The sequence below is a fragment of the Hyperoodon ampullatus genome (assembly GCF_949752795.1).
Source record: "Hyperoodon ampullatus genome assembly, chromosome: 16".
Lineage (NCBI taxonomy): Eukaryota > Metazoa > Chordata > Mammalia > Artiodactyla > Ziphiidae > Hyperoodon > Hyperoodon ampullatus.
The window spans coordinates 9,879,789-9,893,927 of NC_136929.1; the positions used below are offsets into that span (position 1 = coordinate 9,879,789).

Here is a 14,139-nt window from a genome sequence, read left to right on the forward strand (position 1 = left end):
TCAGTTTTGGTTCAATAATTCATGGCTAAATGAACCACAGAATATAGCGGACTATAATAGATTTTGTCAAAAAATTTGGACAAATCACATTCTGAACTTTATAATAAAGTAATTTCTCCATATTTAAACTTCTTAAAAAGCATAAATGCTGAGAACATTTTTCTTACACGAAAATATAAAAAGAGCAGCATTCTTGTTGCAGGGATAACAAATATAGAGAATGATAAGAAAAATAAGACACACCTAGAGTAACGTGATGAGACAGGAAACTAAGGGTCGTACCAGTAGAGCAGGATGGCAAACTACTGCTCAGCTGCAAGCCAAATACAACTTGCAATCTGTTTCTTATGGCCCAGGAGCTCAGAATGAGGTTTTTATTTTTATTTTTTCCATTTTAAAGTATTAAACATGAACAGACAAGAATCTTCTAAAGAGATGTATGTGACCCACAGTCTAAAATATTTACTATCTGGTCCTTTATAGAAAGCAGGGTTCTGCAAGAGGGGAAACTGAAAGTCATTTGTATTATGATAGCTGGATAAGGTAATGAATTCCAATGTTCGTGCATCATCACATAAGGCATCAAAATTGCAAATGAACAATGAGAACAGATTTGTTTGAGGCTTAAAGTGTTTAGATAGAGAAGAGGAAAGAGTACAATCTGTATTATTTCTTGACTGCTTATAGTCCCCTCATTTTACAAAAACTGATATATCAATTGACATACTTAATAATAGAGATACAATTTACATGGTTGCATTCCTTAATCTCAGGATAGGGATGACAATTTTATAAATCTCTTCAAGTATGAGAACACTATTAGTACTATAAAAATCAGCATCAGTTAAATTTTCTCTTAAATAATTTTCAATATCAAATTTTTAAGTAACTCAGCAGATACATAGTTTCCTTATCTTTGGTGATTTGACTTAGAAAAGTCCAAGCCATGACTCTAGAATATTTACATCATCAAGTAAAATTTCCAAGCAAAAATTTTCATCTTAAACAATATGGAAATGATTTTGTTACATTATTCTAGGATTTTACAAAATATAAATCACATTTAGAAAAAAAAGTGGGGTTTTTATTAGCTCTAAATAATTAAAGGTTGACTAAACTAATGTGTATAAGTAGACTTAACTGTAAATATGTAAGGGAAGTCCAAATTATTGTACATTTTCATAATGCAATGTGAATTTCATACAGAGCAGAATTTCACCATTAAGAAAATAAACATTTTGTTCTTATTATTGAGTGAATATTTGTAATTTCTATTTCAGCCATTTCTGGATTTTTTAAAAAATCCTCTGAGCTTTTCAGACTTTTTATTATAGTATTTCTTCTTGATTTCTTTGCATGTCCCTACTTTTCCAGTAAGTCATGTATCCTTGTAAATAAGAATCTTTTGAGAAGTGAATGTATATTTCAGGCCCATCATATATCTAGCTATATGTTGTCTTTTTAAAAGGCAAGTTACCATGGAGTAAACAGTAAAAAAATCTTATTTCTTGTATATGTAACTCTTGCCCAGTTTTTAAAAATGTTCTAGAAACAGAAAATAGATACCCCTGAATAAAAATTCATTTTTTGGGTTAATCCTCAGTAGGCAAATATATACTGACACAGAATATAAGCAACTTATGTCACCATTTATTAAAAATGTCGAATTTTGCACTTTTCATATCTTCCTTAATCTTAAGAGTCTTTTTTTGAGTTTATTTTTAATTTTTTTCAAAGATTTTTTTTTGATGTGGACCATTTGTAAAGTGTTTATTGAATTTGTTACAATATTGCTTCTGTTTTATGTTTTTTGTTTTTGTTTTTGTTTTTTTTTTTGGCCGCGAGGCATGTGGGATCTTAGCTCCCCGACCAGGGATTGAACCTGTACCCCCTGCATTGGAAGGCGAAGTCTTAACCACTGGACCACCAGGGAAGTCCCTTGTGTGAATTTAAAGTGGGACTAGACAAATGACAAATGACTTAATGGCTAAAATGACCAGGTTTTTTTTTTTTCAAAAGCACTGGTTATGTAGTTTCTGCCTACTCCCCTAGCCCATATGTGTTTGTATACCACATACCTCATGTCTCCACATGGAAATACTGGCAAAATATGGTCAATAGATTTATGTGAGGATATATCTTTTCCTTAGACTCCAATATGGTCTTTCTTGTATAGGGGTGTGCATTTCTAACAATGATGTAACTCAATGTTTCTCAGCTCAGGCACCATTGATACTTGAAGTCAGATAATTCTTTGCTGTGGTAGGTTGTCCTGCACCAGAGGATGTTTGCAGCATCCCTGGCCTCCACCCACTAGATGCCCACAGCACGCCCTCCCACCCCACCCAGTGAGACAATGAAAACTGTCTGTAGACATTGCCAAATGTCTTCTGGGTGGTAAACTTGCCCTGTTGAGAACCACTGATGTAAATTAAGGTAGAAAAAAATCTTTCTGGCGTTATTTACATCAGAATTTGCTTAACTCATTTTTAATGGGTACCCAGATTTCACTGAGGCATTCAGAAATAGAAAAACATACAATGGTCTGTTTGACCTGTCCTAGTGCTGATTATATATGGTTCCCTCTGCATTTATATGTTTTAATGGCCTAGAAAAAGGAGAATCCAGTTCTCTGCCATGGATTGTTAAGGATATTCTGTGCCGAGCCAGATTTCACATGCATTTCCGTTCCATCCATCCCAGCATTCACAGTTTCCACAGCTACAGATTCCATTCCCTGCAATAAAGTACACAGGGGAGTCATTATCATGATCGAAAGTCACCAAGTTAAAATATGTTATTCTAAACCACAGCAGTTCATAATCAAGACCATTTTATTCATCCTCTGCAGTTTTCTTATTCTGTTCTGTAGCCATCTTATCATTATCTCATTTAGCAGCTATGGGAAATGTGATTTTTCACATAATTAATGGCATCTGCTTGATGCCACCATCTGTGTATCATCTAATAGTGACCATCCTGTGTCACTCCAGGTGGCTTCCATGTCATAATTTTGTTTTCCTGTAGAGAGCAAGTTATGTCTGACTTATGAATAAATGCTAAAAACCATAAAGTCCCCTGACATAGAATGAGGTAAGCTGAGGAATCAGCTAGAAAAGGAGCCTTGTGACAGAGAGACGGACAGACAGTGAATGTCTAGCTTAATGACATACACAAGCATTCATCTTTTACCTTCAACTAGAAACAAGGAGAACCAACATAACATGTCTCTCTTTCCCCTGTAACTTGTTCAAGCAGATGTATTTTATAACCAATTATCAGGATTCAATAACTTGGGACAACAGTAGCTATGATACTGCTAAGTCTCCCTCATCCCCCCAACACACACACACCCCACTCCCTGCAGCCAACCAATACATCAACCATCTTTGAATTAGTGGTACCTGGGTCCTGTTTAAAATAATACTCCATTCCCTACACCAGGCTCAAAGTAAAATGGTTGTCAGGACGATTATTTTCTCTTTTCAACATATAACTGCATATGTGTGAGTTGAGGGCATGGTTACTTTTGTCCGCTAAGGCCCACTCCCCTTCTGTGGTGACTTCCTGTGAATAGTGGGTCTTGATTACGCAGACGCTCTCCTGCCCAGCTGTCTACGGCAGTACGTGGTGGGTATCATCTGTCTTTATTGCCAACTGTGACATAGAACAGTTAGGGTAGGTTGATACTGCACCTGTGCAAATGAGACCATCATGTTTGTCGCAGTCCCTGTCGTCACAGTCGCAGAATTCTCCCGAAATATACCATTCTTCGGCAGAACAAATGCACTTCCCACAGTGACAAGAACCTGAAATCACAAAGGGCACTACTTGCTGTCACCACTTAACTAAAGGTCTCCGTCTAGAACAGAAAATCATCAGTGCAGCGACAACAGACCTCTAATAACCTATCCTCCAAAGGGAAAAGTTTATTGAATAGCCTGTCGCTCAGAGGGGAGCCTGACTCACTGTAATTCGTAAAGGTTATCCAGGAAAGGCTTCATTATGGATCTAGACAGTTGCAATTAGCCTTGAGCAAATGTTCCATGGCCCAGCCTGGTTGAAATGTCAGTGTGAGCAGAATGTGGTTGATTCTTATAGATGGCCTTCCAAAAAAGGTATTCAAAAATAGATGTTTTTTTCTGCTTTTTTTTCTGAATTGAATCATGCTTTAAAGGTGCTTGTTTTTTTAAAGGAATTGAATAGCAAGTTCTAATAAGTGGGGATGCATTTATTAATAAAAGAAATACTAAATTATTGTGCTTACAATTCTGGATTTTTGTTTACATGATTTTCTTAAAATAGGGACGTGCCTGTATATTGGGTAGCTCTTTAAAGTGATAAAAATACACACATAATAACTCATGCATATTCAACTTATCAGATTTCATTCTCAGGATTTCCTGCCATAATCAAGGATAGCTCTAATTCCCCCCAAATGTTCATCTTTTATGAGGCTCTAGGTCCAACCACCTTTTCCATTACTTTACACATCCCCTCTTTTTAATTAATTATTTAATTAATGTCACTAATTTAAAAATTCCTCTAGTTATTAAAAACATTTTGCTTTGCTGAGAAATAATTTTATTAATTATTTAAATATGTTTAAAAGAAGAGAAAATATATGGATTAAATGGTGTCACAAAGGGAAGAAAGCTCTCACAGTCTAAATGTCTTCATCTGATGGCCTATAAAACCCCATGTGGCAAAATTACGTCTACAACCACAGTAAAGACACCTTTAAAATTTAAAGGAAAACACATAAAAAGGACTTTCCCTTCCTTCTATTTCCTTGGATGGGTTAGTCTTTCCAAGCATGTTTTCCTTTTACTAAAAGATGCTTATCACTAAATTGTTCTGGTCAAAAATCACCTTAAGAGATTGTGAAGTAGAAAAAAGTACTTTGACCTATTTAACAAAATTCCTGACTCGGTAAGTTCAAAATATAGTCGGAGAGGGGCAGGAATCAATCATTAGTGCCTCTAGGAAGCACAGTGCTTAAAAAATGAGTTAACAAACTGAGTAAAGTGGCTAGAGAAAAGGATTTCCTCATACCATGGAATCAGGAAAGGATCTGTATAAATGTATCTCAAGCATTAAGCACTATGTAGTATTTCATCTCATGGCAATGACTATCTGCATTTTAGTGGCAAAAATCCCCAATGGCCAAGTTAAACCTTCCACATTCCTTGTCATGTGGAAATTAAGGGAGTACTAGTTATGTGCTCAGAGCTGGGTTTACATTTGTTAAGTCCTTGCTTAAGCACAGCATGATTTCATTTAGTCTTGACTTGCTTTCCCGAGGGTCTTGGTTGATTTGCATTCTCTTGAGTAAAATCTAGACAACTTTCAGTTCTGATGAGTGACTGACAGCCTGATGGTTGCTTAGGAACCAGTGAGCGAGGCCTTCCGGCTCAGTCTGTGAGGAAGGCTGGCTCCCTCTTGGTCTCATTCAGGTACAGTGTTACCTTATTTTAGAAATTTATCCTAGTTTTAAAGATTTCTTTCAAATTTCTAAGCATGGGAGTGTTCACCATTCAACTGCTCACTTAGTAAATGGTTAGCAACATATCTGCAAAAAAAAACCCCAAAAACAAAAAAACAACTTGGGACATTTCATTGACTTTTCATTGAAATTTCCTCAGAAAGCACCATATTTCGTGCTTTATTTCCGTGAGTAATTACTGGAAGAATTGGATTGTTTTCAGTTGTTTCTAAAATAGTATTTCCTTTGCATTCCAAAATTATTTCTACAAAGCAGCAGAAGTAAATGACTTTATTTGTCCATGATATTCACGTCTTATGCCTAGGATATTTTTTTGTATTTTGTCACAATTCATGAAAAGATCTCACATTTCATTTTTACACTTAACCTCTGGTCTGGGAACTATTTTAATTACTGCTCTTGCTTTTGGAATGCTTAGCTTCAGTCTATAGCAAAGTATTTTCCTAAACCTGGTAAGCTCAGCTGAAGTTAATATGGTATCATGGATAGACCATTTGACAAATTCCAGTTCCAAAAGTCTACTAGTCACTGAAAAAGTGAAAAATGGGGACTGATTTTTGTACGTGCTATGAAAAAGTAGCTTTTCTCAGTCAGCGTTTTCCCCAGCTGTGTTGTTCTCTCTTGTTTGTGCCTCTCAGAGGTAGGAAATTCTTCTGCTTGTGAAACTAGGACTAGCATGTAATACTAACACACTGTGATCATTGTCAGGACCTCTTATAGCAGCGCCTTGGTTGTAAAGTGCTCTGTTTTCATCAGTAATGGGGGGGTCACACTGCCCATCTCTAGAAAGGGAAAAACTGAGGCAAAGGATTCTGTCAGTCAGGCACAGGCCACATGACTGCCAAGAGGGGAGCAATTGTTCAGCTCAGCTGGCCGGGCTCCACTCACACCCATGAGACCCAGTCCAGCTATAGGGAGAAGCTGGCTCATCTTGGCAGGATCCCTAGGGTAGTAAGTTCATGACCACAATATCACTGGCCCATTTATTGTCTTTCTTAGTACAAGGACCCTAAAGAGTGCTCTGATCTCCCTTCTGTGCTTCTCACAGGCTTCCATTCCTCAGGAATCAGCCACATTTTCTCATTTGTCTTCAGAGCATCCTTAGGACACAAGAAGGGGAAAGAAATGAAATTCTTCTGCCTTCAAAGATGAGAAAATGAGAGTACATCAGTTAACCTAAGATTCCTATCTGATTCAATCTGCTCTTGTACCTACCTCTCCCAGGGGAAAAAAAACAAAAACAAAAAAAACTTTCATATAGTTGCAAGAAATGAGTCATGTGTCCTACAGATCTGCCCCGACAGCCATATCGGGTGAGGCAACTAGAGCATGGGGTAAAGACTGGTTTTTGAACCATGACTTTCACCCTTTCTTTTTTCCAGAGATGGAGAACGGGTCAGACGGAGGGGAGGGATAAGTGGTGGAGGTACCGTGGACTTAATCTGGACGACGCATTACTCGAGTATCAATGTAAGAGTGTAAGGGGTCATTGAGCGACATGCAGTTACAATCATTGTCACACAACATCATCTTTAAGGATATCAGAGTGGATCACCTAGATCTGGGTTGAAGTTATCAGGGTAAGAAGGTTATTGTGTATTCTTGGATCCAAATAAATAAATCCCCAAACAAACAAACAAACAGCCTATAAATTACATCACGTATTCCGCAAAGGTAGCTAGGTTTAGGGGAGACCTGGCTCTGAGATCATCTCTGGTTATTCCCGCAAACAACTGAGTATAAGGGCGAGGCACCTTTGTTAGCTGCCCCATTAACAGAGTCGGACTTTCTTTTTCGTCCATCAAGCCTGACAAAATGCTGCAACCCAACATCCCAGCAGGCAGATTTCACTATTGTACTAACTCTTCCATCTGTTATGAAGATCACGACAATGTATATCTTGTTTTAAATTTTTCTATGGAGTGATTTATTGTCTTGGCTATAAATTTGTAAAGAAATAAAATGCTATTTCTTCATCGTCTCCTGAGGTGACAGCTTTATTCACAGCTCCTGGGGAGCACACATTTCAGCCTCGTTTTTTTCTGCTGGAAACAGCCGGCTTTAGGCTGCTAAGTGCTGTGCCCTGGGAATCTCAGGCCCACTGCTCGCACCTGCCCCGTGATCGAAGAAAGAAAAAGACTTGATTTCCTTTGTGAAAATCGGGGTGAGGGGTTTTCATTTACAAATTTGAGGACAAAGTACATGGCATTCTGGCAAGTCCATGAGATGTATCCAGAAATACATGGCCCCAGTTTAAATAACTCGGAAGGGATTTCCTTCTCTGCCACCATGTTGAAGACTCTTAGCCTATGGCCCCAGTTTACATAACTTGGAAGGGATTTCTCTTCTCTGCCACCATGTTGAAGACCCTTAGTCTATGGCTCCAGTTTAAATACCTTGGAAGGGATTTCCTTCTCTGCCACCATGTTGAAGACCCTTAGTCTATGGCCCCAGTTTGAATAACTTGGAAGGGATTTCCTTCTCTGCCACCATGTTGAAGACCCTTAGTCTATGGCCCCAGTTTGAATAACTTGGAAGGGATTTCTCTTCTCTGCCACCATGCTGAAGACCCTTAGTCTGTTTCATGAGCTGCTTTTCTTGTGGTTCTTGGGGTGGGGGTTGGATGGTGCCCTCTATGGGGACAAGGATAACTTCTGCATCCCCACTATTCTTTGAAAGACACAGGTCCACCATCTCACTTGTAGCACTTTCTTGCTCTATAGTCCAGCATGGATTCTTCCAGAATAGGAAGAAAAGAAAGGAGCCCACAGCCAGCTGCTGCCAACACTAGGCATGCCAGCATCATCACTAACAGCAATCTCAAAACGTACAGCCTCGAGGTAGGTTTTACATTTCCTTCTGAGTTTAAAACTCTCTACCTGTTGAAGGATAAACAAATAGTTTAGACAAATATGCTGTCAACTCTTCATTGATACAAGGATATATTTCCCACCATCCAAAGCAAACAATTTGAAAAGGCATTAACTAGAGAGATTTTCTTGCTCTGTTTTGTTTCATTTTGAGGAAATGCCTTTGGGCCAATATTTAGTCAACCTATTTTTTTCTTTTTCTTTTTTTTTTTTTTTTTTTACATTTTCTACATTTATGAAGCTAAAAAATGAGTCACTCTCCTAAGAATGTAATGACTTTAATAAGAATGTTTATTTCTTGAAAAGGGACAACTCCTCCTTCGGAATGAAATTCAGTTTGGGCAATGACAGAGTGCTATTCACTAGTCCAGTGAACATGGTTTTGTGTTTTCTTCCAGCACCCGCAACTGGACATAACTTAGCCAAGACCTGCTTACGGACACTGTTAATGATGTGATAGTGTGTCTAGTAAACAGACACACACACAATTGATGGTTTTTAAAATAAATATAAACAAGCACACAAATTTTTTAATATGAATGGGTTTCTTCATTCAGTAGAGTTTATATGGAAAGCTAATATCCTTATTCTAAGGATAATGCCATTATGGAAAACCAACTAAAAGTACCTAAACTTTGTGATATTGTGTTTGGACCTATGCTCAAAAAAATCCAATTCAGACAAATTAGTCATTCTCAGTACTCTTTTCTACCCTCCATTCTGATCTGATAGCATTTTTTTCTTCTTTCCTGTTTCATCCTTGAAGGTTAATTCCATCCCTACCTCCTTCCCTGTTTTCTTTATTAATCTCTTCCTCCTCAGTTCCTTCCCTTTGTCTTCCTTTTAACCTCTCCTTCCTCCTTTTTGGTTCTCCCAACAGAGCCTGAACCCCAAACAAAGTGTTTCCAGGAGCTGAGGCCCCCCTGAGAACCAAACTGGTACAAGATTTATTCGGGATTTGGAATTAGATTGAATTTAATGGGAGAACAAACTGCTTTAAACTCGTTTGAGAGCCACCTGACTGCTGTAACTGCATTAGGTTGAGGGCATGGCCTCCTTGCCTGAACAATGAAAACACAAGCCTCAAATACAGGATTCCTGGAAACAAAGAACATTGTTTTCTATTGAAATGACCACACTCGTATCAATTTTCAGCCTTCCTCCTGGCACCCTATGTGGTCACAGCATCCATCAGATTTTATCTTTGCAATTGTGTCAAGAAGCCCCCTTCAACCTGACAACATCAGCCTTGAGAGGAAGCAACAGCCACTGTTTAGGGGCACATCTCTGAGGGCTCCTCCATTGGTATTCAGAGATTCCCTTTCTTCCCTGTGTCTTCTTCAGAAAGATATTTACCTGCTAATCCTGCCCCAGGGCAGGTGTTTGAAGGTAAATGCAACTTCAGCTAGAGCTTTGCCCTGTCTGAAAGGGGCCGGGGGTGGGGGGGCATCATCTGTTCTGCAAGGAGGCTAGTGAGCTGAAGAAGAGAGCTGGGAAGCTCCAGGACATCTAGTTCCCTGCAGGGCAGCTCCCGAAAATTTAGTGAGAATCCGTGCACTTCCAGAATCTTCCTAGGTGTTTTCCTAGCCACTAGCAAAGAGGAACGTGACAGCCTCCTAGATGGGCCCACAGGCACTGTGAGAGCAGGATTTTAAAGCCTCTTGGAGAATTTATACAGAAGCATCAACATCAAGATAGTTACAATTCAATCTATTAATTAGTATTCTTTCTCTGCTCAGGAAAAAAAAACCCTGTTCTGCCCTTTTTGGGGGTGGGGGGAAGGGGCACTGGTGGGGTGGCTTTTCTTCTAGAATCTGTTTCTGCGGTAAATGTTTGATTGAGTTAGTGGCTCCTATTCAATCAACTTATCCTTTTGCCTTTTTGGCCCATTCAGTGCCCAGTCTATCTTGTTGGTTTTCTTTATACAATCGTCAATTCTTTTTATTCAGCAGTGACGTTGAACATAGCAAGTGCCCAGGGATCTTTTCACATGAAACCTGCCTCATGCAATTCATTTTCTCAGGCCCTGAACTTCATTTGGCAACTTTTTTTTTAATTTTAAAAATTATTTTATCTCTGGCATTTTCATTTATAGTGGCATTTATTTAGATCCACACACGCAGAGGAGGTGTGTGCATGTGAGCTATAGTCCCTGGAGCTTTAGATAAACCCATGTTTCTATCACAAATTCATTTACAACTAAAGAAAGCAGCACACAGGTATATTTGAGACTCTCCTTTGGATACTAATTTCCATTATCGTTTGAATGGGAGAAATTCCAAGCTTAAAGTCTGGTCCGGGCAGAGGACAGAGGGGTCTGCGTTCAGCAGAGTGCAGTCTGCAGAAGCTGGTTGTACCTGCTGCCGTGTAAACCACGTGTCAGAACAGGGATTCTGTCCAGAGCTGCAGCGGACACTCACCCTTCCCCGAGCACAGTACGCCATCTGCCGATTCGCACAGACTCCTGCTCTGTTCCTCCGTCAGGTTACACTTCCGCGGGTGCTGGCAGAGCTTCCCGAACCATCCTCGCCCGCAAACGCAGCGACCGCAGGAACACGTGCCGTGGCCTGCGAGGCAACCACAGGGTGGGGTGAGAGGAGTAGATGGGCAGAGAGCCAGCCGAGTCACAGTCTTTAGGAAAGAAATATGTGAACCAGAGTAGCTCATTTCCTATCAAGCCAACACACTTTCTCCTCACGCACAGTTTGGCATGTGAGTGTTTAAAAGAACTTCGCAACAGAGTTCTGGCTGAAAACAGTCCTCTGGAATGTCGCATCAGAGATGGATTCAAGAGAGAAGAGAAAAGCAATTTAAAATGGATTGTGACCGGGCTTCCCTGGTGGCGCAGTGGTTGAGAGTCCGCCTGCCGATGCAGGGAAGTTCGTGCCCCGGTCTGGGAAGACCCCACATGCCGCGGAGTGGCTGGGTCCGTGAGCCGTGGCCGGTGAGCCTGTGCGTCCGGAGCCTGTGCTCCACAACGGGAGAGGCCACAGCAGTGAGAGGCCCGCGTACCGCAAAAAAAAAAAAAAAAAGGACTGTGACCATCCTTTCTTGATACACGATACCTCCCCATTTGCTTTTTTTTTTTTTTTTGCGGTACACGGGCCTCTCACTGTTGTGGCCTCTCCCGTTGCGGAGCACAGGCTCCAGACGCACAGGCTCAGCGGCCATGGCTCACAGGCCCAGCCGCTCCGCGGCATGTGGGGTCTTCCCGGACTGGGGCACGAACCCGTGTCCCCTGCATCAGCAGGCGGGCTCTCAACCACTGCGCCACCAAGGAAGCATCCCATTTGCATTTTTATCAGGATGGAGTCTTCAGGCTTTTCCTCACTGTGCACGCCCTGACACCCAAACCAATTTGCACGGCTAGTCACGTCATCACTGCCTGTCCCATTTATTGATTACTCTCCTATCACTTACAAATAAAAACCAAAGGTTCACCTCCAGACAAATGGCATCTGGTAGTATATTACGCTCTCCCTGCACTCCTCTGCTTGCTAATAAGAACAGATATACGTGTAAGTAATGGTGTCTCCCTATTGCTGTATAGAAGTTAAAAACAGCACGAGGCTTAGACTCATATCTTTTCCTCCCTTTTGTTTCTGTCATTGGCTCCTGGTTTGGGGATGTTTATCTTTGGTGTGTATGCAACATTATATCTGTGACACTTATACACTGGCATATACATCTGACTAGTCTCTGGCCACCAACACTCCATTCAGTTGCATCATCTTCCATGTTACTTTCTCTTTCTTCCCATCAATGCTCGATTCTTTTTCTATACGTGCATCACCTTACAGCCAGATCTCTCCAAAGAGAACAAACAAAACAGCTATTTGTTTGGCAAAATTTTACTCATTACTATGAACAGTGCATTTTGCTAGGCACCAGGGGATGCAAAATCAAATATGATGGGTATGGTGGTCCCTGCCTTACTTGCAGGGATATATCAAATCGTCATTCAGACTGCTCAACCCCACTGGACCTTTTGAGACCATTCTGCCTTGACCATTTGCTCTGGCGGGATCTTCACTAGTAAATTTCTCCCATCTGCCTCTTCCTACACTCCTTTCTGCACAAGGAGGGATTGGTGGCCAATATTTAATTGTTCGCAATTCATGGTTAAGATTAAAACACCTAAGTACTCATGACCCAAGTGATAGTTCTCTGTAACACGTGACCATCTGGAAGTGAATGGAAAGCAAATGGGAGGCAAACTTAAAAGACACCTGGATGAACAGACCTATTTCTGCCGACCTCTTTTTGTCCATATGCTGATTTATTGAACTGCATCTCACTACAGCCCTCTGAGTTGAGCATTATCACCATTTTACAGTCAGGAAACTAAGGCTCAGAGAGATTAAGTAATTTTTCCTCAAATCACACAACTCAACCATACAGGATCAGAACCCGACTCCAGTTTTCTCTAATTTCAATGTCCCCTCGTTTTCCACGTCACACTGACTGTATATTTCATTTTGGAAAATAAACAATGACTATCAATCTGAGACACGTAGGAGCCTTTTCTTAATTCCTGTCTTTTTAACCTGCTGCATAGTATGAAGGTATACATTTGACGTTCGTGGGCACTTTCTTCTTAAGAAGTCTCTCCTATATTGGTTTTCATGACATTGGACTTTCCTGACCCTTTCAACCCTCCTCCTTCGTCTACTTTTTCCTCTACTTTTTGTCTCACCCGATTAATGTAGGAATCCCCTGATTGTCTATCCTTAATCATCTTCTCTTATCTCTCTACCATCTCTCTCTTGAAAAATTCATCATAGGATTTCAGATAAGCACAATGATTACAGGGCTCTATCTCCAGCCCCTCAATCTCTCTGAAATTCCTCTCCCGTGATTCCATACTTCATATTCTACTAGCATCAGAAATTGATACATCGAGACCTGCATGTATAATTTTCTTTCCAAAAGCTACGCTTCTGTATCACCCATCTCTTTTAACAGCCCAACTCTCCTTCTAGCCAACCAGTTCAAGATGATTCAGATCATACTTGACTCTCTCTCACTTCCCTCATCCAAAGAGCTGCCAGATCCTGTTTAAACAACCTCAAAATTTCCACTCCTATCACCATCAGAAACCTTTGAGAAACCTTCTATCACGTCTTTCTCCAATATTCTCACTCTCAACTTCCCATGACTCTACTCACATCACAGCCTTGAGATCTAGGACTGTGTGACTCCCTAATGCTTATGGGATGAAGTTCACCTACTTTAACCTTCCTTATGTCTTAGGTTCCTGAAGTAGATTCCCAGCTGCTTCTCCAACCTTACTTCTTCTCCCCTTCATACACTTCCTGACCCACTCATCTTTCCCGACATAGTTCCGGTGTTTTCCAGACTTCATGACTTTGGTGAGACGGGAATCCATGCCTTCTACTCTACACAACCAGATCCTGCTTAATTTTCAAAACTCAGGGAAAGTGACTACACCTCTGGAAGATTTTTCTAATATCCCCAAGTGGAATTCATCTTCCCCTCCTCTGAATTTCTATACTATCTTATTTTTCACCTCTTGTGTAACATTTTTATCTTCTACCTCATAATATGCAGTTATGTATCAGATAGACCCATTACTTGACTGAATTCTCTGATAGTAGGAATCACTTCTGATCCATCACTATAGTCTTCAGAGTGCCAAGCATTGCCTTAGACATAGTGGATCCTCAAAAAACACTTGTAGAGTAAGGTTATTTTTCAACAAAATCCCCTTCTTATTTTTTCCCACAAATCCCAACTGACAAC

General features: G+C 40.3%; 1 protein-coding gene across 2 annotated transcripts in view; it reads right to left on the bottom strand.

Moving 5' to 3' along the window:
• Window positions 1-2,645: 2,645 nt before the first annotated feature.
• Window positions 2,646-14,139, bottom strand: part of ITGBL1 (integrin subunit beta like 1) — a gene marked incomplete at both ends in the record, with an annotated part of 197,497 nt that continues 186,003 nt past the window's right edge. For both annotated transcript variants that reach the window (XM_079722095.1, XM_079722094.1), the window contains 3 exons: window positions 2,646-2,737; window positions 3,696-3,809; window positions 10,797-10,943. In XM_079722095.1, coding sequence (XP_079578221.1) covers window positions 2,646-2,737; window positions 3,696-3,809; window positions 10,797-10,943 — 353 coding nt within the window. The remainder of the gene's footprint in view (window positions 2,738-3,695; window positions 3,810-10,796; window positions 10,944-14,139) is intronic.